Raw genomic sequence first — 27,701 nt, 5'->3', positions numbered from 1 at the left:
CTTGAGGCTTCGAGTTGAAAAAAATGAGTTCATTTATTATTGAAAATTGATAATTTAAACATTCGAGAGAAAGCATGATCTGTCCAAAAACAAAATGGTTTAATCGAAACAAAGCCGCAATTGACATACATTATACACATTGTGAACGATTCGGCAATGACGCGGCTAAAGAAACAACAAATAATTAACACAAATATCACAATTACTAGTACGGCAGAAGGAACGCTAACCAAGCCGTCGCATTGTGAGGTTCAAAGCAAAACGCTAAAATGGTATAAGGCAAAAATGAGTCTGAAATCGACCACCCCAGATATATTCACCTATATTAGTCCTTTTTTTTGACAAAAGGCAGGTGACTGTTTTTTTACTTGACAACAGGGTGACTTTTAACCCTTGCAGTGCTGAATGCAAGTCATTGTTTAGTGTTTTTTCCTTTTCACTGTGTCACAATATTGCAAGTTCCCCTTTTGTGATTTTGTACATACAAACATACTGTCAAAATATATATTTATCTATATCTGTCCTTAAAAATGACTTCAGTTAACATTGAATTTAAACAGGAAGTTGAAAGGTTTGGCTTAGAAGAGAGATAGGAAATACAACACTCGAGTCACATGGATGACTTTTGATGTTTCTCTCAAGAATGGATAACTCGGAATGGGAAACATCCCCAATGCAAAATCAATGACGCTTCATAAGCTATCGGGACTCAAGAGGTTCGTATCCACTGAGAAACATCAACAAAAACAAAATACAGAGTAAATCATGTATATTGGAAGTCTGGATTTTTTTTTAGTTGCGCCTTGTTTTCAGCCATGAAAAAAAAACTGTTAAAGAGAACAGAACTTGGGAGCCGACGAGACCACAGTCCAACATCTGTAGCTATACTACAGACTGGACAAAATGGCTGCCACAAGGGTTTTCTTTCTGAAGTGTTGGAAGAAAACAAAACATTTATGTCAAAGTAAAAACTTGGGAGACATGAATAAAAAAAAGGGGGAAGCTCTCTTTTTCACCAGGGTCCCACCACCACCAGGTGGCAGCGGTGAAGGAAGTTGTGCGTTTAGTCGACAGAGAGAAGTGACAGAGGGGCTTAATGACTGGAAGAGTAAGATTCACACTTTTTTTTTTTTCAGTGTAATTGTAAGGCTGCACCATCCCACTTGTTGGGCTTTGTAGCACACAAACAATTCTAGTATAACCCTCCCTCCATATGTTACCACCAACCTTCTACTATTCACCCCCCCCCCCCCTCCCCCTCCGACAGACTCAATTTCAGCATTTGGGATTTGCACAGAAGCACCGTCCACCCATAGAAACAAACACACATCCACCCGCCCCCTCCATTTTACCCTTCAACAGTGACCGAATAGAGAGGCTGCTTGGGTCGTCTTGAGTAGACAAGACAACCGGAGACATCTCCTTCACCAATTTCTCTCTCTAGTAACCAAGCTGACAGTGGCCAACATCACAGAGAGAGAGAAACATCTATCTCAGCCTACCAAAAACCAGAGACAAGAACGCCCCTGGAGGGTGGAGAGAGAGAGACGGAGAGAGAAAGCGTCATTACAAGAGATAAGACCAATTCTTAGAATTCAGCTGATTTCTCAGCCGTCTGTAGATTCTCGCTGATGAACCTAGCTGGTGTGTGATAGCTGTCGTGCTGCTAAAGCTAGCTGTCGTGCTGCTAAAGCTAGCTGTCGTGTTGCTAAAGCTAGCTGCTTATGTGACTGGGATCTTGCTGGTGTCGTAGAAGTGTTGTGTGACTGTCTTCTCAGGGAGATGTCTCATTGACGTCTCACTGTCCAGATGTCTCACGGATGTCTTGTGGGGGATGCCTCAGCAGTAATAAGTAGCGACATCCGATGTATGGAGTCGTGGGAGTCTGTGTTGTTAGATGTGGTATGGAGGTACACGGTGTCGGAACCAGGATGTAAGAAGTAGCGGTGGTCGGGTAGAACTCTACTCTTCTACTCGTTGGGGATGCTCTGCAGGTAGGAGAGGATGTGCTGGATCTTGACCAGGCGTTCGCGCAGCGTGGTCATGGAAAGCACCGACAGCTGGTAGCGAGGGTCGATGGGCAGCACGGCCAGCAGCCACCAGCAGCAAGCCGGACCGTTGGGTGTCGCCTGGAAGAGAGGAGGAAAGGAAAATCACTGACCAGAAACATGATATCACTCACCCAAAACAATGGACAGACAATGGCTTGTTGGCGATTGTTTTTTGTTGTTGCTGGGCCACCAACAAAATCAAAAGGCTTTAAGGGGTCACAGAACAAACAAATGTGATTGCACAGATTTAAACACTATCATGACATCTGAAAGACTAGGTGGAATAATTGCCATATTGGATACTCCTATCCAATCATTTCAGATCTATAAGGAACTCGAGAGCAGAGGCTAGCGAGTCAGCCGCAGTTCAGTACATGCCTTACATCAGACAGATATAATGGAGACACTTTAGATTTACAAGATGTAGTAGCTCATTTAGAGAGTCGGTTTCTTAAATAGGCTGTTCTATAATTGAACCAAGAATCTCAGAAAATGACTGATGTGGTGAATTAGCTTGCATCTTAAGCAGCTTGAACCTAATCTGCCATTTATTGGATGTTGCTGTGTCAGAGTTACATGTTGTTTATTATAAACTGGGTGGTTCGAGCCCTGAATGCTGATTGGCTGAAAGCCGTGGTATATTAGACCATATAACACAGGTATGACAAAACATTAAATAGAAACACACACACACGCAGCGGAAATGTAATCTATTCTTAACTATGGTTCATCCCCAGACACTCATCATTAATCCTAGTATCTCCATATATAGCCAGGGTCCAGCCACACATTATCCCAATTATATAACTGTGCCATTCCAAATGTTCCATGAAAAATGCTATGCCTCCATTGGATATTGCGCCTCCAATTGTATATCTGTGTGTGTCTGTGACGTAAGTGTCGAGGATAAGGGGCTGACACCTTCCTCCAGAGGATTAGTTAAGAATTACCCACAATGATCTATTCTAGATCAGTGGAGAAACCATAGAAAGAGATTATGTTTCTATGGGAGCGACACTCCACACCATTCTCGAACACTGCATTAACGGAGCTACTTCCTGTTTTGTAAACCTGGGTCGTATTAATTTAAGGACCAAATGGAAGAAAGCCTGAAACAGGGAGGGACTAACTGAACTTGTCCAATAAGAAACAATCACGTTCATACTCTGTTGCAAAACATTTTGCTATAGTGAGCCCTAAAGGAGAGGGGGAACACTATATGATGGGATGCGGTTTGTGTCTTAGCTCTGACCTGGATGTCGGGCTCTCTCTCGGGCATGGCGCCAAAGTGCTGAAGGATCTGGTTGCGGAAGCGGTTCTTGAGGTTCTGGAACCAGGTGCGCGCTTGTTCGTAAACGGCGTCGTGCAGCTGCTGCAGCTGTGTCAGCTCCTCGTCGTCGCTCACCTGTCAATCAACCAATCAACTCATTTTAACCATACAAGAGGGACATTAGGTTTGAAAGCATAGATTGCAGTGTAGGATTCACCAAAACACCACACTACCCATAATCCATGGACAAATGGCCTCTGATAAACTAAAATACAATTTTGTTTTTACAGGAGGCCTTCTAGGGTGAATGATGAAATGAAAAGTGGATTATTTAAATTAAAACATCAGGCTAATTCAAGCTGTGCTAAACTTGTGAGTGGGAATTATTATCAAGCTATTCACACCTATGGAAAATGGATTTCAATATCATTTTGTCTCTATTTGTGTTTTTTATTGTATAATAGAGGATTATTTTGTGATCCTTTCTTTACAAAAAAATAAACAATAATAAAAAATAAAAAAAATCAGAACCAATATTTTCAAGTAAGAGAACATGGGTTCTTACCCTGGTATCCTCCAGGTACTTGATGTCGGCGATGCAGTACCCGTCCTTCATCCCGCGGGTCAGCACCCGGAACCTCTTCCCTCCGATGGTGTCCACCACGGAACGCCCGTCTGGGAGGAAGTGGACGCTCCGGATGATCAGCATGCAGCCGTACTCCACAAATCTGAAACGGGAATATTCTGAACTGTACTTTGTTGTAATCATATAGTCATTTTGAGGTGATTTGCCAATGGTCTATATTGGTCTATCGATATTGCTAAAATACAGTTGCATACATAATTACACGCTTTTGTACAAAGCAACTTAATCATGCCTGCATACATTTTATGTAAGGGATCGAACCAACTATCCTGGCATTGCAAGCGCCACGCTCCACCAACTGAGCTGAAGAGGACCACAAATATATTGCACATGGTCGCTGCATAGTCAAATCAGACAGCCATTCAAAGCACTGTGAAAAGGTCCTGGCTCATTGTAAGCAGTCGATTTGCAGTGATTTGTCAATGGCCTACTTCGTTTAAGTGAACTTACACAGGGCCGTTGCATAGTCAAGTCAAACGTCGGCATTCAACTCATTTGAGAGAAGGTACAGTAGCCTAAGGCATCTTGAAACACAGAAATATTAGCATATAGACATGCTTAAATCTCATTCAAATGTTTTGAATTGTATTTTTCCATCAGGAGGAGGCTTCAAAGTTGGATTTGATTTGAGGATTTGATTCAGTCAAAATCCTATTAGCTAGTATTTTCATAAATCTGCAGGCCCCCCCCATCCCTCTCGCCTTTTAACTGTTGTCCAGGGTGAGGTAACAGAAGGTGACGCATTAGTGCGCATCAGAATGGTGTGTGTGTGCGCATTTGAGTGAGTGTCTACGTGTAATGTGTGCGTGCGCTTGCCTACGCCAGCAGGTGCTTGTATCGGGTGCTACCGTGCCTACCCTTTCTGAGCGTCGTTGATGCACATCCCAAACTGCCGCGTGCCGGTCTCCATGCAGCGGCGGATCATGAGGCGGTAGCGCGGTTCGAAGACGTGCAGGGGGCAAGGCACGGTCGGGTAGGCCATGGTGCACACAAAGATGGGGACATTCTTCGTCAGGCTGCAGAGGGAGAGAGAGAGAGAGTTAGATGATGCTGAGACACTCGTGCATCTCTCACAAGTCAAAGTGATTCAAGGGTGACGTGCATTCCAAAGACGAAGTAAAAATCTATATAAATAGAATTCCATCTAACAGTCAGTGCTAACATTAGGTGAACCTGTCTGCTGTGTGTGTTTTGCATGATCTCTGCTGTATTCATTTATTTACTTTTTAAAGTAGGACAACCAGGGAGAAAGAGAGAAAAGGGTTCAGAGAGAAGCCGGAAGCCATAGCAATACAATTACCAGAATGGACATTCTAGGTTAATTCTATGTCAGAATTCCATGTAAGGAGCACAACTCACTCTGCGAGCTCTTTGGTCTCCTCCAGGTGAGTCTTCTGCCTTTCTGACTGCTCCTCAGACAGGTACTGCTTTATCACTCGGTCCAGCACACTGGTGACTGTGTACTTCCTGGCTGCTAGGTACTGGGGGGGGGGGAAAGAGAGAGAGCGAGAGAGGAGGAAGGAAAGAAGATTAAGGTTAAGCTTCCTTTTTGAGGACATGCCCTTTAAGAAGAGGTCTTCCCCAAGTTAATTGTCTTAGGGACTGTCCCAAATGGCACCATGTTCCCTATTTAGTGCACTACTTTTGACCAGGGCCAATCAAAAGTAGTGCCCCATATATGGAACAGGATGCCATTTGAGACGTAACCTTAGTGAAACTAAGGACTCCCTTCCAGTTCTAAGAAAAGCAGGCGCTGAGTTGGTGGTGGTCTCCTCTTACCTCTTTGAGGCTCTCCTTGCAGAGGGGGCACTGGGGTGTGTGGTCCAGACAGCGCTCCAGGCAGTTTTTACAGAAGGTGTGACCGCACGGCGTGGTCACCGGTTCGTAGAACAATCTAATGCAGAGGGAACACTCCAGGTCGTTGGGGTCCAGTAGGTCCCTGGGCACGACTCTGTGAGCTCGCGCTGAGGCTCCCTGGCTCGAAACACCACAGGCCCCTACAGAGGAAACAGCAGGAGAACGTCAAGCACTTCACACACCCAAAGTACGCATACAAACACAGACACAGCAAAGGTACCTGGCAGTGGCTAATGGGAACGCTGCTAATTGACACTGGCGGTTCCGGCTATGCCACTGATATACACGGCGTGCATATTTTAGTTGCTATAACCCAGGAATAATCCAATTTAAAAACAATGTAAAGAGCCAGCACTCAAGCTAAACCAGGGTTCCCCAACAGGAATTTGGCCCGTGGGTGGTTTTATTTCGCCCCCCAAAGTTATCTGATCATATACAAATGGAAGCAAGGTTTGAAATAATCATGTTTCAGTCAGACATTATATCTGTTCGGGCTTCTTGAGGTCAATATGCAGTCTACAAATGATTAGTAATTATGTTCCGTTTCCCAGACCATCTGCTAAACGAAAAAACTGCCCGCGGTTGAATATCCCTGAGCTTAACTATTCCCTTTCTAATTACGACATACTAGCAGCGGTCTTGATTACCACCTCCTTGTTTCTTATGCTTGCTCCCGTGGCTGTAGACGACGTGGGGTCCGCCCTCGGAGGCCGACAGCTTCCTCTTCAGCAGCACGCCTTTCTCCTGGTCCCCCAGCTGGGGTGCGGAGCAGACACGTTTCAGACCCTCATCCAAGCTGCCCAGACCCAGGCCCGGCCCGTGGGCTCGCGCCGAGTGACCGCGGCTGAGGCCCGAACGCTCCAGGCTCCCGGAGCGACCCGGCTTCTGGACGGAAAGAGAGGAGGGGGGTGTGAGAAAGAAAGAGAGAGAGAGTTAAAAAAAAGTTAAAAGGAGTGTTCGACATTGTTGAACTTTTAAGACCGCCCTAGTGATTCAGGGCTGTATCAAGCGCGCCAGTTAGCGTACCTCGTGTTGTGCGACGGGGCTGGGGCCTGCCAAGGAAGTGCGAGCCTGGACTTGGTGCAGGGCAGGGTGTTTGGCTTCGGCCTGATGCTGTTGGGCTCTGGCCTGGGCGTCCGCCACCACAGTTTTACTACGCAGGTGAGGCGATGTGCTCTGCGCCGTCTCCCTCAGGCCCACCTTCACGTTCTCGCCGGCCGGAGACAGCAGGTCGCACAGTATCTGCGGTACACATTGCGTTAGCCATCGGAGCAGTGCAACTGGATAGAGAAATCGGACAAATATGGAGGAATCGGAGCCTAGACCACAAGGAACTTATAACACGATTCACATGAACAGCGTATAAAGAAAATCCCCAAAAATAGTGGATTAGAAGCCAAGTTCAAGAAGAAGCTAATAACACAATAACAATATAACAAAGTAACACAACATCCTGACAGATTCACACGGACACTACACAGTACAGAGGAGGGGGACACAAGACGTGAGGCAAGGGTCATTCTCTATCTAGGAATGCTCTCTCCAGTCAGACAGAGATGTAGTTAGAGGCTAAGTTTAAGGTCTTGAAGCCGAGGGGGGGCTAGGCTAGGCTATGCCAAGCATGTGTCCCCCCCGACTAGACCGCAATGCAGTAAAGTGGCTGGCCAAGACTGGGAGTGACCACCGGCACCAACGTGGGTTTAGACAGAAAAAAAAACGTGCTTGTCCAGACAATGTGGAAATTTGCCTTTGGCTTCACAATATCATGATTGACATCAAAAACAAACAAAAAAAGGTTAAATCTGCACTCACTCTGTCACTCTACCTCCACCCAATCCCTCTCGTCATATATATATATTATATCAATGTTATTCTCCTCCTCTTCTGTGTTCCACCTTCTTTCACTCTCTCAGTCCATAACATGTTGTTAGATGCTGACGAACCCCCGGGCCCCGTTCCAATCGCTTTAAATCTATCCAATCCTCATCCATTCCCCCGTTACTCCCAGACACATAAAACGGCCAACTTTTGTATCTGCTAACCTGGGGCCCATCCAGGATCATAAGATGGGGAATTTGTGTTTACATCAGCATTTAAAAAGGAGATGTATTAAGCCCCATTTTTTTAGCACCTCATGAGATAACTCCTCTAATATGGGGAGTAGCCTAAAGAAAACACAAACACACCTTTGCTTAGGCACACAGGCACAAACATCACACAGACAATCCCACATAGCTCTTTTCAATCAAACCGTGAGAGCAGGTTTCAGACAATACCCATCTTGAGCGGAAAGAGAAGCCATTTGCATTCAACAACTCAGCCAGACAAAGCTCTTCCTAAAGAGGGAAACAACAAGGACGCAAATCCGCACGTCAACAACACGATCAAAGTTACACAGGCCTACTTTCTCACTCCACCAGGGTCCCCCCCCCCCCCCCCCCCCCCGACACTCCACCAGGGTCCCACCCCCCCCCCCCCCTGACATTTCACATCGGAAACCCCGTCAGCGATTGAGATCGGACAACGGTCCACAGTGTCTCGGGCTTACGTAACAGCACGTCGTCTCGGTCCCAAGTTACACCCTATTGCCTACATAGCGCACGACGTAGGCCTCTGGTCAAAAGTAATGTCCTTTATAGGGAATAGGGTGCCATTTGGGATGAAGATGGCGGTTTATGTCATTACAGGAGGGCCGGCTCACTTGAAAGTAAACTTGTGTCAGTTGATTACAGAAATTGCATGGAAAAACACAGCTTCAAAAACATGGGAGTCTAAGTCGGGATGTGGTGTTGAGGGTGGAAGGAAAATATTTTTTAACGCTTTCTTTTAACTGAGACACCACGTTAATTAGTGAATATATTATCATTAATTACTACCCAAGACTTCGCTTCTTCGTCATGGCGCTTCAATTGTAACAAATTACGTAACGTCCCAACTGTTACCAAGTACTTTTATAGCACATACCAAACAGATACAAGTGGTAATAGGAGAATAAAGTGTAACCAAAAAGAGAAGCAAAGCGACGGATAGGCCTAACTATGCCCATTCCAACTCTTTTTCAACAGGGTGTCCACAAAAAAAATAAAAGAAACACGCTTTACTGCCCTCTGAACCTTAACTAAGTCATCACCGAAGCAAAACTCACAGTGCATCAGAGTCACTACATTTTCCGTCACCCGCAAAAACAGACGCTTCTCTCTATAAATAATGTGATTGTGTTATTAAGGCCGCTGTCAGCCCGATATGTTCCATCTCTCACGCAAGCGCCTAAGGGCTTGATTCCATTAGGCCCATGCTACGGGTAATAACCTCGCTAGCCGATGCAAGGCCATCAGCAAAGGAAGGCACACAGTGTTCCTTTTCATGGATGGTAAGCAAATCTGTACCCGGGAAACGCATGGCTTAAGTAAGACAAAAGGGGGTACTCAGAGAGCAAATGGCTTCTTATGAAACGAACTATGGCGCTAAGGGGTCTAAACTTCAAACGCTCCTAGAGATAAACATTTTTTAAAGATATATTTATTCTAGTTTATAAACTTAGGCACTGCCATTTGTGATAGGGGGGGGGAGTCTATCATTGATACACATAGAAGTTTGGCTCAACAGAGCAAACTCTTCACAAAGAAAAGAAAGACATTGAGAAGATACAATATCTCCTTTCACTCATGGCAAGTTCCAAAGCTTCCAGGAAGAATAAGGGGACTTAACCATCATTTCCAAAGCAAATTAGTTCAACAACAACATCCCTCTCCCTCCCAACTCCTTCTCTCACCATTTCCACCTCTCGTTTTGCCAGGGTGAAGTCCTCGTCCAGGGCCAGACAGTGGAGGAAAACCTGCAGCGAGTCGTCCACCTGGCCCATGTCCTGGAGCACCTTGGCCTTCCAGTAGAAACCCTGGGAGAGAGAGAGAGAGAGGGACGGGGTTATAATGAGTGTAAGACTTCAAAGTGGAGACTCTGGGAGATAGGTTATGTCGCTGCACAATATCAATACACACACACCAACTATCCAGGTCAAATAGGGGAGAGGCTTTGTGCCATGAGGTGTTGCTTTATCTGTTTTTTTAAAAACCAGGTTTGCTGTTCATTTGAGCTGGAACGGAGATGGAACGGAGTTCCATGCAATAATGGGGTTCAATATAATACTGTACGCTTTCTTAAATTTGTTCTGGTTGCATGTCTGGTGGGGTAAGTGTGTGTGTCCGAGCTGTGTGTAAGTTGACTGTGCAAACAATTTGGGATTTTCAGCACATTCATTTTTCTTATATTATTTTTCTTCAACTCTTAGCCAAGAGAGACTGGCGTGCATAGTATTTATATCAGCCCTCTGATGACAATGAAGAGCTAGACGTGCCGTTCTGTTCTGGGCCAGCTGCAGCTTAACTATGTCTTTCCTTGCAGCACTCAACCACACGACTGGACAATGATCAAGATAAGATAAAACTAGAGCCTGAAGGAATTGCTTTTTTGAAATGTGGTGTCAAAAAAGCAGAGCATCTCTTTATTACAGACAGACTTTCCCCATCTTTACAACCATTAAATCTGTATGTTTTGACCATGACAGTTCACAATCTAAGGTAACACCAAGTAACTTAGTCTCCTCAACTCGTTCAACAGCCACACCAGATTCATTACCAGATTCAGCTGAGGTCTAGACCTTAGGGAATGATTTGTACCGAATACAATGCCCTTACTTTTAAAGATGTTCAGGTCCAGTTTATTACTGGCCACCCATTCCAAAACAGACTGCAACTCTTTGTTAAGGGTTTCAGTGACTTCGTTAGCTGTGATTGCTGTTGCGTATATGGTGGAATCATCAGCATACATGGACACACAGGCTTTGTTTAATGCCAGTGGCAGGTCATTGGTAAAAATAGAAAAGAGTAGAGGGCCTAGAGAGCTGCCCTACGGTACACCACACTTCACATATTTGACATTAGAGAAGCTTCCATTAAAGAAAACCCTTTGAGTTCTATAGATAGATAGCTCTGAATCCATGATATGGCAGGTTGAAAAGCCATAACGCATCAGTTTGGTCAATAATATCAAAAGCCGTACTGAAATCTAACAGTACACCTCCCACAATCTTCTTATTATCAATTTCTTTCAACCAGTCATCAGTCAATTGTGTCAGTGCAGTACATGTTGAGTACCCTTCTCTATAAGCATGCTGAAAGTCTATTGTTAATTCAAAAAAACATTTGGTAATTTTTTCCCAACAGATTTCTAAGCGTTGTGCTGCTGCCATGTTGTGCTAAGAGTTGTGCAGCTGCCATGTTGTGCTGCTGTCATGTTGCTACCATGTTGTTGTCATGTTGTGTTGCTGCCATGCTATGTTGTCGTCTTAGGTCTCTCTTTTCATGATATGTGTTTTGTCCTATTTTTTTTTTATTAATCCCAGCCCCCATCCCCGCAGGAGGCCTTTTGGTAGGCCATCATTGTAAATAAGAAATTGTTCTTAACTGACTGACTTGCCTAGTTTAATAAAGGTTAAATAAATAAAATCAATTCATTAATAAGTAAAAAGCTGACAGCATAGAACCAGTAAAGGCCGCTTGAGTAGTAGGCCTGAAGACCAGGCCTCCAGGCCTGAAGACAAATATTTTCCTCTAGGCTCATATTAAAGATATGACAGACAGGAGTGGCTAGAGTCAGCTACCATCCTCAGTAGCTTTCCATCTAAGTTGTCAATGGCAGGAGGTTGATCATTATTGATCAATAACAATCATTTTCCCACCTCTCCCACACTAACTTTACAAAATTCGAATACGGTGGCTCACTGTTCATTGTTTGCATTTCCTGCCTAAGTGTGCCCACCTTACCAATGAAGTAATTATTAAAATAATTGGCAACATCAAATGGTTTTGTGATGAATAAGCCATCTGATTCAATAAAAGATGGAGTTGAATTTGCCTTTCTGCCCATAATTTCATTTAAAGTTTTTTCCATCATTCTTTATATCATTGATCTTGGCTTCAAAACAGTTTCTTGTTTTTGTTGAGTTTAGTCACATAATTTATCAATTTGCAGTAAGTCAGATGTTTGGCCAGACTTATTAGCCACTCCTATTGCCCCATCTCTTTCAACCATTACAGATGTTCCATTCTTCATCAATCCATGGAGCCTTAACAGTTCTAACAGTCAGTTTCTTAACAGGTGCACGTTTATCAATAATTGGAAGAAGCAATTTCATAAATCCATCAAGTCTGGATGCGCCGTATTAATCACATCAGACCTACAAATATCAGACCTACAAATATTTTTAACATCATCCACATAAGAGTCACAGCAAAACCTTTTGTATGATCTCTTATACACTATTTTAGGCCCAGCTTTTGGAACTTTGGCTTTCCTGGATATAGCCACTATATTGTGATCACTGCACCCAATACAGCTTTAGAGCAAAGTTCTACAGTATTAGTAAAAATGTGATCGATACATGTGGATGATCTTGTCCCTGTAGTGTTTGTAAACACCCTGGTAGGTTGATTAACAACCTGAACCAGATTACAGGCACTGGTTACACTGAGAAGCTTCCTCTTAAGCAGACATCTTGATGAAAAACGGTACTTATTAAGGTCCCCAAGAAAGTAGACCTCTCGGTTTACATCACATACACAATCAAGCATTTCACACATATTATTTAGATACTGACTGTTAGAACTTGGTGGCCTACAGCAACAAAAGGGTTTTGATGTGCCAAGTGAACCTGCAACCACAACACTTCAATAACACTTGACATAAGATCTTCTCAAAGCATTACAGGGATATGGATCTAAATATATAGAGCAAAACCTCCCCCATAAATGTCTCTTCTATAGATGTTATATCCTTGTATTGCTACTGCTGTATCATCAAATTAAGTATCTACGTGAGTCTCAGAAATGGCTAATATAGGACTGCTGTCTGATGTTAGCAAGTTATGGATTTCATTAACCTTATTTCTAAGGCTACATATATTAATATGGGCTATTGTCATCCCTTTCCTGGGTAGCTTTTCAGAGATAGACATAATATGGAAGAGGGCAAACAAAACAAGAGAATAAATATATACATTCAGCACTCCATTATTCAATTGGTGTGTGTGTGCTGAGGGGTTGAAGCTGCAAACCCATAGGCTTGACTCTCTCATGCCTTCCAGGCTTCTGGGAGGGAGGGTGGACAATGAGCCTGTCATAGCAGATGTAAGCAATGTCCTCACGTGCGCTGGCAGTTTTCATGGCTGGGATAAGTTCTTTCCTTTTCTGGAGCACAGCTTCAGGATAGTCCTCATTGAGGAAGATATACATTCCTCTCAAGTTCTTGGCTCTTCCCAGAACAGCTACCTTGTCCTTGAACCTCAGGAATTTGACCACTATCGGCCTGGGCTTGTCACCAGGGCCGGTGGTGGGTTTTCCAGTCCTGTAGGGGTGCTCCACCTCAATCTTCCGGTGGGCCATGTTCAATTTCTCAGAGATCATTTCCCTTCCCTCACCTCACAATTCCATCCACAACTATGTTGTTCCACCTTGATTGCCCCTCGAGATTATCCCTCAGAGATTTCTCCGTCATTGTTATCATGGATTCACACACAGAACTGATGTCCTCTCTCAATGACTTACAGATTGCCGTCATCTTGCCGTTCTCCTGTCTCACCTCATCGAGCTGACCCTGGGAGAACTGCAAACTGTTCTTCAGGTCCTGGGCCTCTCTGGTAAGGTCGTCCATTATTTTATTAGTTGAATCGACCAGTATTTAGACAAAACACTTGAAGCTATTTTTTTGTTGCTGTAACTGCTTGTAGAACAATTTTTGTTTGTTTAAAAGACCCTTCACCTGTGATAGAGAGACACCACTGTCTTCAACGGTATTCCCGCTGGCTTTGGTCTTTGTCATGGTAGCGAACAGCGTAGATTACACTGCTAATCCTCACAGTTCCAGACAAGCCAGGTCACAGGGAAGATTGAACACAACAAGCATCAGGGATCGACAGCCACAAACCCGGGACAATCCGAGGTCCCAGGCACAATAGCAAACTGGGACACGGGCTGTGTTCAAGCCCTCAAGAAACCTACTAGCTTGAAAGGCAGCTACGCCAAATAGCTCCTCAGACTTGGCCTTGGCAGGACCACTGGTCGGCAGGATCACTGGACAGAGAGTAGCAGTCCCAGCAACTGATGCCAAATGCGTCGCGGGATCCAAAGTAAAATGTTAGTTAGCTACTAAGAAACTTTCCAATACACTTTAAAAACAACCATCTTTTCAAAACAACAAACCAAGCTCTCCCTCGTTCAACAGGAAGTGTTCATCGGGAGAAGGGGCCCTAGTTAGAACACAATGCAGGTAGCCTGACAACAAGAGCCAACAAGACCTGGATCACTCAACATCAATACAGTTGCCAGGCTTCACTGAATAGGATTAACATACAATGCAAAAATTCCTAACCCCTTGGGGTACTGAACCAGTTTGTCTTCTCTCTAAGAGAGGCATGACTCGTGCTGAGTAGCCTAGTTTGCTAAACTACACATTACCAACTAAATCAGCAGTTATGGGAAATACGAATTGAAACAAAAGCTGTACCCTATGTGGCTCCTAGCTCGGGCCTTTATGTTTATCCCCAACTATATATTTCCACCGCTTCAACTATCCTCTCACTATTAAGAATAACCTCGGGGATTAGCATGTCTTGGGAGCATGTTCTTTGACCCTCTGCAACTTTCTCACTCATCATTTCAATAAGCATTTTTCTATGAATGTCCATGCTTTCCACCTGGCTACCCCTACCCGGTCAACAGCTCTGCACCCCCCACAGCAACTTGCCCAAGCCTCCCCATTTCTCCTTCCCTCAAATCCAGATAGCTGATGTTCTGAAAGAGCTGCAAATCTGGACCCCTACAAATCAGCTGGGCTAGACAATCTGGAACCTTTCTTTCTAAAAAATTATCCGCCGCAATTGTTGCAACCCCTATTACTAGCCTGTTCAACCATTCTTTCATATCGTCTGAGATCCCTAAAGATTGGAAAGCTGCCACGGTCATCCCCCTCTTCAAAGGGAGAGACACTCTAGACCCAAACTGTTACAGAACTATATCTATCCTACCCTGCCTTTCCAAAGTCTTTGAAAGCCAAGTTAACAAACAGATCTCCGACCATTTCAAATCCCACCATACCTTATCCACTATGCAATCGGGTTTCCGAGCTGGTCATGGGTGCATCTCAGCCACGCTCAAGGTCCTAAACTATATCATAACTGCCATCGATAGAGGACAGTACTGTGCAGCCTTCTTCATTGTCCTGGCCAAGGCCTTCGACTCTGTCAATCACTGCATCCTTGTCGGCAGACTCAATAGCCTTGGCTTCTCAAATGACTGCCTCACCTGGTTCACCAACTACTTCTCAGATAGAGTTCAGTGTGTCAAATCGGAGGGCCTGTTGTCGGGATCTCTGGCAGTCTCTATGGGGGTGCCACAGGGTTCAATTCTTGGGCCGACTCTTTTCTCTGTATACATCAATGATGTCACTCTTTCTGCTGGTGATTCTCTAATCCACCTCTACACAGACGACACCATTCTGTATACTTCTGGCCCTTCTTTGGACACTGTGTTAACTAACCTCCAGACGAGCTTCAATGCCATACAACTCTCCTTCTGTGGCCTCCAACTGCTCTTAAATGCAAGTAAAACTACATGCATGCTCTTCAACCGATCACTGCCCACACCTGCCCGCCCGTCCAGCATCACTACTCTGGACGGTTCTGACTTAGAATATGTGGACAACTACAAATACCTAGGTGTCTGGTTAGACTGTAAACTCTCATTCCAGACTCACACTAAGCATCTCCAATCCAAAATTAAATCTAGAATTGGCTTCCTATTTCGCAACAAAGCATCCTTCCCACATGCTGCCAAACATACCCTCATAAAATGGACTATCCTACCGATCCTTGACTTAGGCGATGTCATTTACAAAATAGCCTCCAACTCTCTACTCAGCAAATTGGATGCAGTGTATCACAGTGCCATCCGTTTTGTCACCAAAGCCCCATATCCTACCCACCACTGCGACCTGTATAATCTCGTTGGCTGGCCCTCGCTTCATATTCATCGCCAAACCCACTGGCTTCAGGTCATCTATAAGTCTGTGCTAGGTAAAGCCCTGCCTTATCTCAGCTCACTGGTCACCAAAGCAGCACCCACCCATAGCAAAATAAACATTTTATTCACAATTCATTCAGGGTTATCCTTAATCGTGGTAGAATCCACATTTATGTAGAAGTGTTCATAAACATATTATATTTTTTATTTACGATAAAAGTCCTTCCAAAATGACACAATAGATTATTTACCATTAATTTCTAATGGGCACAAAATAATCTGAAACACAACCAAAACGAGCTGCAAAAACATCCAACAAGTTTGTAGAGTCACAAGCTTGATGTCGTCATTGCGTGCTAGGAATATGGGATCAAATACTAAACTTTTGGCTACTTTATTTACAGTGCCTTGCGAAAGTATTCGGCCCCTTGAACTTTGCGACCTTTTGCCACATTTCAGGCTTCAAACATAAAGATATAAAACTGAATTTTTTTGTGAAGAAATCAACAACAAGTGGGACAAGTTAATACTTTGTAGCGCCACCTTTTGCTGCGATTACAGCTGTAAGTCGCGTGGGGTATGTCTCTATCAGTTTTGCACATCGAGAGACTGACATTTTTTCCCATTCCTCCTTGCAAAACAGCTCGAGCTCAGTGAGGTTGGATGGAGAGCATTTGTGAACAGCAGTTTTCAGTTCTTTCCACAGATTCTCGATTGGATTCAGGTCTGGACTTTGACTTGGCCATTCTAACACCTGGATATGTTTATTTTTGAACCATTCCATTGTAGATTTTGCTTTATGTTTTGGATCATTGTCTTGTTGGAAGACAAATCTCCGTCCCAGTCTCAGGTCTTTTGCAGACTCCATCAGGTTTCTCCCAGAATGGTCCTGTATTTGGCCCTGTCCCTGCTGAAGAAAAGCAGGCCCAAACCATGATGCTGCCACCACCATGTTTGACAGTGGGGATGGTGTGTTCAGGGTGATGAGCTGTGTTGCTTTGATGCCAAACATAACGTTTTGCATTGTTGCCAAAAAGTTCCATTTTGGTTTCATCTGACCAGAGCGCCTTCTTCCACATGTTTGGTGTGTCTCCCAGGTGGCTTGTGGCAAACTTTAAACACTTTTTATGGATATCTTTAAGAAATGGCTTTCTTCTTGCCACTCTTCCATAAAGGCCAGATTTGTGCAATATACGACTGATTGTTGTCCTATGGACAGAGTCTCCCACCTCAGCTGTAGATCTCTGCAGTTCATCCAGAGTGATCATGGGCCTCTTGGCTGCATCTCTGATCAGTCTTCTCCTTGTATGAGCTGAAAGTTTAGAGGGACGGCCAGGTCTTGGTAGATTTGCAGTGGTCTGATACTCCTTCCATTTCAATATTATCGCTTGCACAGTGCTCCTTGGGATGTTTAAAGCTTGGGAAATCTTTTTGTATCCAAATCCGGCTTTAAACTTCTTCACAACAGTATCTCGGACCTGCCTGGTGAGTTCTTTGTTCTTCATGATGCTCTCTGCGCTTTTAACGGACCTCTGAGACTATCACAGTGCAGGTGCATTTATACGGAGACTTGATTACACACAGGTGGATTGTATTTATCATCATTAGTCATTTAGGTCAACATTGGATCATTCAGAGATCCTCACTGAACTTCTGCAGAGAGTTTGCTGCACTGAAAGTAAAGTGGTTGAATAATTTTGCACGCCCAATTTTTCAGTTTTTGATTTGTTAAAAAGGTTTGAAATATCCAATAAATGTCATTCCACTTCATGATTGTGTCCCACTTGTTGTTGGTTCTTCACAAAAAAATAGAGTTTTATATTTGAAGCCTGAAATGTGGCAAAAGGTCGCAAAGTTCAAGGGGGCCGAATACTTTCGCAAGGCACTGTATAAGAGTATTTATGGTAACGGTCTAAAGATTATTTGACCGTTACCATTTGAGAAAAAAAAATATTGTTAAACAAAATCTCTTTCTCTGAGCAATTGTATTAGCATAAATTGTTATAACTTCCCAATTTCTTTGAGCATACAATATACAGTAGCTAAGTATTTGTATTATTTATTTTATACAGTCATTATTGCTCATCTTTTTCAAGGGTGTCAATTTCAGACCCCACTGTATATTTCCACACTATGAGGTTGGAATAATACTGTCAAATTATGAAAATTATGATATTGCCCTTTGAGAGTAAGAGTGGTTTGAAAAGACCACCTGACATTTCAGCCTTGGTGGGATGGAATTTTGGCCTACCTGGTGACATCACCAGGTTGTAAATTAGTTAATAGACCTATAAGAAAGGAGAGTTCCAAACCTCTCTGCAAATAACAGCTAGTTATCAGAATCCCCCCCCCCCCCCCCCCCCACTCAGACCACTCCCAGACAGTCTTAGCAAAATTCTCGCTTGTGAAATTGCCCATTTGAATTGAAAACAGTGACAGTAATGCTCTTCATTTTTAACCCAGAAATTATTTGGTATTAAAATAAAAACATCTGCATTGGACCATTAAAATAGCTCAAGGTACAGAGAAAAGTGAAAAGAAAGTGTGACCAAATGTGTAACAAACAAATGCACAACTCCCAAATGAGAGGCTCTGAACCCAAAAACGTTACGTAAAGGAAAAACAAATCAACATTTGATAACAGAAAAAAGTTCCAAAGGGATGGAATGTTAAACCGTAATATTATATAATTTATCAAGACTTAAAAATAGAATTAGAGGACATAGTGAACCATGCTGTTTATAGCGATAAGACATCCTAAAATATATCCTACCGGTTCTTATTCAGGATGGCTCTGCTAACACATTTAAACCTGACTGAGCCACTAATCAGCCTCCACTTTCCCTCCATGACGCATCACACGGTGTAAAAAGCGTGGAGGATATAACCGGAGCTATAGGCTTCTAGTTTCCTGTTTAAAAGTGTCACAGGGTGCCTGGTAAGTACTAAGGATAATGATAGTGCTGGGGAGCAGACAAGTGAATGAAGTAGGCCTCAGCAAACTTAAAACCTCCGATAACATTTGTTTTAATTTCCTAAATATTTTTTTTTCTACACTTGTGCCTACTGAACTCAACACACAGTTTGCCCCATTGATCCAGTAACCTACCTCTGCAGAGTGGGCAGAGCTAAGACAGAGTTCAGCGTCCTCCAGGGCCAATCGGTACTGCTGGAGCCCGGTGTAGGCCTGGACCCGTGACCACCGCACTGCCTCATCCCCAGGATCTGGGAAAAAAGGAGGGAAGGAAAAAGGAGGAGAGCAGAGACAAATTATATGATGAAAAAAAAATAGAAAAGTTTTAAATTTCAGACAAAGCCCAATTTCAAAATATGTTTTGATCTGTCACCGAAGATGACCATAACTCTAGGGCGAAATATCCGTGTCATGAGAAAAGCATACATTAAAACATAATAGCAAATTATGACGGAATGAGAGCTTAGGCTACATGCATAGAAGGATTCCATGTCAAACACATGACATGAAGACACATAGACATTAAAACCAGTAGATAGTGATAGCACATACAATGCAGTCGGAAAGAATTCAGACCCCTTCAATTTTTCCACATTTTGTTACGTTACAGCCTTATTCTAAAATTGATTATTTGTCCCCCCCCCCCCGTCATCAATATACACAAAGTATAATAATGACAAAGCAAAAACAGGTTATGACATTTTTGTCATTTATCAAATCAAATGAAAAGCGGAAATATGGCATTTTCATAAGCATTCAGATCCTGCAGAAATGTTTTGGTACCCTTCCTCAGATCTGTCCCTTGACACAATCCTGTCTCGGAGCTCTACAGAAAATTCCTTTGACCGCATGGCTTGGTTTTTGCTCTGACATTCACTGTCAACTGTGGGACCTTATATAGAAAGTAGAGGTCGATCGATAATGATTTTTCAACGCTGATATTGATACCGATTTATTGGAGGACCAAAAAAAAGCTCATACTGATTAATCAGCCAATTTTTTTATTTTTATATTTGTAATAATGACAATTACAACAATACTGAATGAACACTTATTTTAACTTAATATAATACATCAATAAAATCCATTTAGCCTCAAATAAATTATGAAACATGTTCAATTTGGTTTAAATAATACAAAAACAAAGTGTTGGAGAAGTAAAAGTGCAATATGTGCCATGTAAAAAAGCTAACGTTTGAGTTCCTTGCTCAGAACATGAGAATATATGAAAGTTGGTGGTTCCTTTTAACATGAGTCTTCAATATTCCCAGGTAAGAAGTTTTAGGTTGTAGTTATTGTAGGAATTATAGAACTATTTCTCTCTATACCATTTGTATTTCATTAACCTTTGACTATTGGATGTTCTTATAGGCACCTTAGTATTGCCTGTGTAACAGTATAGCTTCCGTCCCTCTCCTCGCTCCACCCTGGGCTCGAACAAGGAACACAACGACAACATCCACCCTCGAAGCAGCGTTACCCATGCAGAGCAAGGGGAACAACCACTCCAAGTCTCAGAGCGAGTGACGTTTGAAACGCTATTAGCGCGCACCCCGCTAACTAGCTAGCCATATCACATCGGTTACACCAGCCTCATCTCGGGAGTTGATAGGCTTGAAGTCATAAACAGCGCAATGCTTGACGCACAACAAAGAGCTGCTGGCAAAACGCACAAAAGTGCTGTTTGAGTGAATGCTTACGAGCCTGCTGCTGCCTACCACCGCTCAGTCAGACTGCTCTATCAAATCATAGACTTAGTTATAACATAATAACACACAGAAATACGAGCCTAGGTCATTAATATGGTCGAATCCGGAAACTATCATCTCGAAAACAAGATGTTTATTCTTTCCGTGAAATACGGAACCGTTACGTATTTTATCTAAGGGGTGGCATCCATTAGTCTAAATATTCCTGTTACATTGCACAACCTTCAATGTTATGTCATAATTACGTACAATTCTGGCAAATTAGGCGGCCCGAACTGTTGCATATACACTGACTGCGTGCAATGAACTCAAGAGAAGTGACACAATTTCACATTTAATATTGCCTGCTAACGTGGATGTATTTTAGCTAAATATGCAGGTTTAAAAATATATACTTCTGTGTATCGATTTTAAGAAAGGCATTGATGTTCATGGTTAGGTACACATTGTAGCAACGATACGCACCACATTAATTATATGCAACGCAGTACACGCTAGATAAACTAGTAATATCATCAACCATGTGTAGTTAACTAGTGATTATGATTGATTGATTGATAGTTTTTTATAGGATAAGTTTAATGCTAGCTAGCAACTTACCTTGGCTTACTGCATTCGTGTAACAGGCAGTCTCCTCATGGAGTGCAATGAGAGGCAGGTGGTTAGAGCGTTAGACTAGTTAACTGTAAGGTTGCAAGATTGAATCCCCCGAGCTGACAAGGTGAAAATCTGTCGTTCTGCCCCTGAACGAGGCAACTGACTTACCTAGTTAAATAAAGATTAAATAAATGAGTTAAAAAATAAAATTATTATTATTATTTTTTTTTTTTTTTAATCGGCCAAATCGGTGTCCTAAAATACAGTTTTCTGATAGTTATGAAAAGTTCAATATAGGATAGGAGACACTGTCTGGTTTGCTTTAACCTAACATGCCTTTGTAGATCAGTACAGATGAAGGACAAGGTCAAGAAAACTAAGCCCATTCCGATTAATCGGTCGACCTCTAATAGAAAGGTCTGTGCTTTTCCAAATCACGTGAGCTCAATTTCGAGTCTCAAAGCAAAGGGTCTGAATAGTTATGTAAATAAGGTATTTCTGTTTTTTATTTTCAATAAATGAGCAAAAATGTCTAAAAACATGTTTTCACTTTGTGATTATGGGGTATTGTGTGTAGATTGAATCCATTTTAGAATAAGGCTGTAACGTAACAAAATGTGCAAAAAGTGAAGAGGTCTGAATACTTTCCGAAGTAACTGTACGTCATCCACATATTCGTACGGAAAACTCCTGATGGCGCATGAAGTATGAAATATGTATTTGAATTTGAAGCTCCCCATATTGCTGAATGGAGCTGAATGGCAACAAAAAATGTCTTAGGATCATGGTCAAAGTGGCCGTGACTAGCAAAGGATGATGGTCGATGTAGTCGTTTTCATCCTACCCGAGAGTCAACCCAACGCTGCTAGATGACATCGGCATCAATACCGGATACCACGTGAATACCACGTGCATCAGGGTGCGATCACTATTTAATTAAATATCTTGGTTGGTAGCAAACTTTTAAAGAGTTTACCGAGGGGATCGAACTAGATCATAATAAACACATTATAGAGCCCAAAATGGGCATCTAAAAAATAAAAAAATAAATGAGTCTGTTCTAGCAATCTTAATTTACATAGGCTTTCTAGTGCAGACCAGGGTTTTTGGCACCACTAGGCTGCTACGCAGTAGCCAACCAGCAGAGCTCGTGACTTCCCACTCCAGACCGCACACTGGGGGCCTGTGAAGACCGTGACACTCCTGTCAAAGAGTAGTCCTAGTTAATGGTCCAAGGCATGAAATTGGTCCGGAAGGTCTTAAATCAGTCCGGAATTGGCAGCAGAGAGAAGCATCCTGCAATTCTATAAATGAGAGAAACTTCTGAAGTGTGAAAGCTAATTTCCTGCAATTCTAAGCATTTTGCCATGGCTATTTCTGTGTTCTTATGCTCAAAAATTATTATTTTTTAAATCAACAGGGACCCCCAATCAGGGCCCCTGGGCATATACACTACGTAGCCTGTCAGTAATCCAGCCATGCCAAAAATACTTCTAAATTCAACGTTTTGGAAATTTCCGTCGTAGCATTTATTTGGTGATTTCTAATTCTCAAAGAATACATTATAAAACAAGTATGTAGGTCAATTATATGTTCTACATACTTTGTGTGGGTTTAGTCATTTAAGTTTACACTGAAATCGCTTTTACATCCTGAAGATTGTTTAAAAAAAAAATTTAAAAATGATTTTTTTTAAATATACTGTTTATATATATAAATAAAAAATAATTGTTATTTCTGTTGTTGTTGTTGTTGTTGTTGTTGTTGTATGGAGACTAAATGAATACAGGGAAAACACTGTAGACCAGGTTAAGCTTCCCAGCTATCAGCTGAGTTCATAGACTAGGCCTATTTGGTCTTCTATGATGAATGTTCAAAATCATGTGCATCGCTGGCAGGAAAAGAGACACACATTGTGGCATCTTGTTTGCGGTTTGTGGTCCAAGATGGGCCTCTGTGATTCTGAGCCTGTGGCTAGAGGTGACATGTCTACAAAACGCACAAGGGTTGCATCTCCATAGTTCAAAGTGGCTTCCTCTCCCGGTCTCCTTTCCTTCACCCACCCTGTCTACTGTCCAGCAAGACCCCTGGATAGGAGACACTGTCTGGTTTGCTTTAACCTAACATGCCTTTGTAGATCAGTACAGATGAAGGACAAGGTCAAGAAAACGAAGCCCCTTTAGACTATTGAGATGCACCCCGGTGGGTTTTCCGCTGTATTGGGGAAAAGACAGATAACGACTGTGATTCACTTCACTAGAAGGGGGATTACTCCATATTAGCTTATGTGCTTCAGGCTTGGCTAGCTCACCAAGTCTCAGACAGATACAGTGATGTCATAGCGGTGGCACCTCTTGTTTGGTTCTTGCTGCTCTGTGGTGGTGACCGACTGTGCCAACAGCGTTGGCACTGCAACTGTGTCACACGTCTAGGCCCCAAAACCAAAGTCACCTCAGCGAAGTCCTTAGCTAACCCAAAATGCCACACTGGCTATGGGCTCTTACATTTGCTACCGTGTCTCACAGTTGCCAACATTTCCACATTAAACAATGTTGAAAGATAAGGGCACAACTTTCCACCTCTAGACCAAACAATGCTTTTTGCGCTCATTTAAACCCAAATCAAAGAAAGCAGCTTTAGGCTACACTTATATTCAATAAGTGCTCAAATATTTATTTATTAATAAGTGAGATCAGTTTTAACATCAAGAGAGAGGGGAGCCTGTGCAGTTTGATGAGTTATCTTCACAGAGGTGCAAGGGTCATGGAGGTGACCTTATAATATGGCCGAGGCTATGAATAAAGAGTTTTCGCACCCCGCCCCACTGGGAACGTATTTCTCAAATCTAAAAATGCAAATCCCGTTCTACACGTGTTATTTTACACACACATTCGCGGTTCTCTCTTTTACCTACCCCTCAACCAATTTGATCCGACATGATGAAGCTGCGATTTGAACAAACTTTCCAAAAATATATATGAAGGCTACATTACAACCTTCTCATTCTGTTGTCATGGATATTAGCGTAGCACAAGCAAGACGGAGTCGACACATTGCATTGGGGAAAAACAATTAGCGTTGTGTGTGATGATGTCATCTTTTTAGTTTTGCTGCCATATCGCCTGCAGTCTGATCCCTGTTTAGCCAATGTGTGTAACGACTGCCTGTCTGTGTCTTGCTTGTTTGATATGCTGTGCAGGCTCTAGCTTCTGTTGTGCTTATGTTTACAATGGTATATAGTGATTTTTGTTGTTGTTGTTGTTTTTTACAGTCCAAGAACTATGTTTATTTATACTATTTTGTGTACAAGCGGCAGCGGAGTCACAGAGTGACTGAGCAGTAGCTGACAGGAAGTAGGCTAGCGGATCTTGCATGAGCAGAAATCTTCGTATTTCTAGCAACAGCAAGTCGGGTTCCAGAAAATCCAGAACTCCATTATAATACTACATCACAGCATGAACAACTTCAGGTTGACTCAGATATCTGTCATCTTTATGTTATACCTCCACACCCCCTTATTAAATGTATAAACATACACCAGTTTAGCATGGCTTAGAACGGATGACTTTATTACTCTTTAGCATTTACTTTTTTCTCTTTAGCGTTAAAAAATATATATATATATATATATATATATACATATGCAAATAAATGTCTTCTGAAGAAACAGCTTCTGAATATGTTGGTCTAATTGTGAGGTCAACAACCATACAAGAGATTGTTAGACACATTTTTCTCTCAACATTCTCGCTCTTATCATTCAATAAGCATTTACATGACACGCTAGGGCTACATTTAGCATGTCATTGTGCATGCTATTGTGCAAAGCATACTACTCGATGTAATAACACGCATCTACAGTACATACTTCCTGAGTAGGCCTTCACATTGGTTAGTATCTGTAACTGTTGATCTGATCGATTTCAGACTTATTTTCCAGGAATAAATTGCTTTCCGAGAAGCTGAACCATCAAACAAGGCCTATGGCTGTCAAGGTGAGATTTTGAGGTCGGTTTCGGTTCGATTGTTACAAAATGACGTTTTTTTTTCATTTTGGTTTCAATTATTTTTTTATTTTTACATTAAATGTTCTATGCATTATGTTGGTTGAATGCTGTAACACAGAATAAAAATGAAAAGTCCCATGATGTTAGTGACTGCCCATTACTGGTTATTACTTATTAACCATCATTTACTTTAATAATATATTTAAGTTGTTGTGTATATTTAATTTGTTTTATTTGATGACTATTACTTCATTCCAAGTCTTCATTTCATTTTCAGGTAGATACCTCGCAAAGCAACTGGTCTCTATCCATCTCGATAGTGCATTCTTCTGTCTTCTCGTGTCTGCCCCCACACTAACCTAACATAGCAGGCCTAAAAGGCTGCGTTTACACAGGAAGCCCAATTCTGATATTTTGTCCACTAATTGGTCTTTTGACCAATCACATCAGATCTTTTCACATTAAGAGCTTTTTCAGAGCTGCTCTGATTGGTCAAATAACAATTAGCGAAAGAAAATATCAGAATTGGGCTGCCTGTGTTAATGCAGCTGAAGAAACAATGGCTGGACAAGTAGGCGAGCAATGGATTATGGTAATTTGTTGTTAATTATGATGTTTTCTGCACTAAACTATGTAAAATTTTGGCATGATGTAAACTACAACTCCCTACTAGGCCTACATCGCACAGTTTGGGCTTGATCTGATTTCTCTAAAGAAACAGCACTGAGCTCACAGAAGTTTTTTTTTTTTAAACAATCAATGGAATTCAGATAATTTAACAGATGTCGGTCAATTAGTTGTTTAAAAAACGAAAAATAACTGAAATGTTGGTTAATCGCTCAGTATTACCCATAGGAGACAGAATGACAACTTTCAGGAATCTCTTAGGTATTTTTTTTTTAAATATCACTAATTGTATGTCTGGTGTCATTAACCTCATCTAATGACTGAAGGAATCTAGACACAGCCTACAGCAATGACTGTAGACTTCCGTGCTGTCACTTTTTATTGCCTTCGCAATATTTGCATTGACACTCTCTCTGCAATTGGACTTTTTAGTGTCTTATGTACCAGTAGAGATTTGGCAACACACAGGTATACACCCGTTTAAAATGCCACCACGTGAACTGCACCGCCATGCCTTGATTGGGCAGCACATTTAGTCTTTTTCGGACTTTGAGAGGGGACCAAACGTTATAACATGACTGTTTGGCAAACCCATCCCCCGCTACTTAGTTACAAAACGATCCACTGTGTCACGACCTGCCTTATGAAACTCGCTGCTTGTGCGCATGCCCAATTTAAGAAATGTTGTAACAGGGTGGCACGAGGGTTACATCAGTGGCACAAAGGCTGCGTTCACGCAGGCAGCCCAATTCTCATGTTTTCCAATTATTTGGTCGTTTGACCAACCACATCTGATATTTTTCAGATCTAATCGGTCAAAGGATTATATTTGTGAAAAAAATATCAGAATTGGGCTGCCTGTAAACGCTGCCAAAAATGCTACAGTCAAACACATGACAATAATAGTCAGTGGAACTCCCCTTCCCTACTCTTTAATAATAAATACCAGAAACAGTAACAGGGAATGACTAAAATAACTTTGTTTTCATGCTTAGACATATTTCCTAAATGTCTCATCATAGCATACAAAACAAAGAAGGGAAGTGAAATCCACAAGCATTTCCTCCCCCCACTCACCAGATTCAATCATATTTGTCGCTAGTGATACGGCCTCCTCGAAATGTTTCCTTCGAGACAGGTCTTCAATTTCACTAATAGCTCTAGACCTTTTCAGCTCCTCGGGAAACCACTTTTCCAAAAGTCCGAATAGAATCACATTCGTTTTAAGCTCCGTCGGCATGCCTCCTACCTCGCTACACAGCTTGCATTTGGAGAGCAGCTGATGTTGTAAACATCTTTTACAGTACGAATGTCCACAACCGATAGTCACGGGCTCGCCTAGAAATCTGTGACAATTCGAGCAGTCAAAAACATCCTCCTCCCCGGCGTTATCCAAAATATGTAGCTTTCGTTCCGAAGGCGCCTCATCCTTTCCCAGCTTTCTCTTGAAGTTGCGCAGAATACAATCCACTAAAGTGCTCATCTGCTCCGGCCCTACAGAACCATATCTCAAGGCCATCGAGTAAACATCGATGGCTTCTTTGAGACGGTTTTCTGATGCCAGTGCATCAGCTTTTTGTAAAATAAGTGTGTGGTGGTCTACATTATCCTGCTCCTCGTCCCAGTCGTATTCTGGTTCGATGAAGAATCCTCTTCTTCCTTCGACGTCGTCCTCTCTGTCGGGGTGTTGGACCGACATTGTAGGCTAGATAATCGACATACAATGTATGCCGGTTATTAGAAATGTATTTAAAAACTGTGTTTAGCCATAGCTGTAGCCTACAATGTGTCTCTAGTTCATGTGCCAATAGAGACTTGGCAACATACAGGTGTACACCCGTTTGTTACGTAAAAATGCGATCACGTGACCGGAATCACAGTTCCTTGATT

The 27,701-nt window shown here is 42.4% G+C and overlaps 1 protein-coding gene across 2 annotated transcripts; it reads right to left on the bottom strand.

Annotated features, from left to right (window-relative positions):
- Positions 1–17: 17 nt before the first annotated feature.
- On the bottom strand, positions 18–27,701 carry lonrf1l (LON peptidase N-terminal domain and ring finger 1, like). Of its 2 annotated transcripts, none has more exons than XM_036933455.1 (11): positions 26,889–27,701; positions 19,007–19,122; positions 9,597–9,719; positions 6,851–7,066; positions 6,475–6,706; positions 5,747–5,964; positions 5,327–5,448; positions 4,825–4,983; positions 3,887–4,049; positions 3,304–3,456; positions 18–2,129 (listed from the first exon to the last, which is right to left on the bottom strand). In XM_036933455.1, the coding sequence occupies exons 1-11, from the start codon at positions 27,508–27,510 to the stop codon at positions 1,971–1,973; spliced, it is 2,283 nt and encodes a 760-aa protein (XP_036789350.1). In that variant the 5' UTR covers positions 27,511–27,701; the 3' UTR covers positions 18–1,970. The 2 variants fall into 2 exon arrangements, with proteins under 2 accessions (XP_036789350.1, XP_036789349.1); XM_036933454.1 differs by having other exon boundaries at positions 6,475–6,709; positions 26,889–27,700.

This window comes from Oncorhynchus mykiss, chromosome 10 (genome assembly GCF_013265735.2).
Source record: "Oncorhynchus mykiss isolate Arlee chromosome 10, USDA_OmykA_1.1, whole genome shotgun sequence".
In the NCBI taxonomy this organism is placed as follows: Eukaryota; Metazoa; Chordata; class Actinopteri; order Salmoniformes; family Salmonidae; genus Oncorhynchus; species Oncorhynchus mykiss.
The sequence above is the reverse complement of the archived record's forward strand: the minus strand, read 5'-3'. Positions and strand labels throughout refer to the sequence as shown.

Excerpts from the sequence above, each read along its gene's own strand:
- lonrf1l (XM_036933454.1), bottom strand. The coding sequence starts at position 27,510 with ATGTCGGTCCAACACCCCGACAGAGAGGACGACGTCGAAGGAAGAAGA. Across the intron at positions 9,720-19,006 it reads GCTCTGCCCACTCTGCAGAG|GGTTTCTACTGGAAGGCCAA; the intron begins GTAGGTTACTGG and ends TCTCTCTCCCAG. Across the intron at positions 5,449-5,746 it reads GCAAGGAGAGCCTCAAAGAG|TACCTAGCAGCCAGGAAGTA; the intron begins GTAAGAGGAGAC and ends CCCCCCCCCCAG.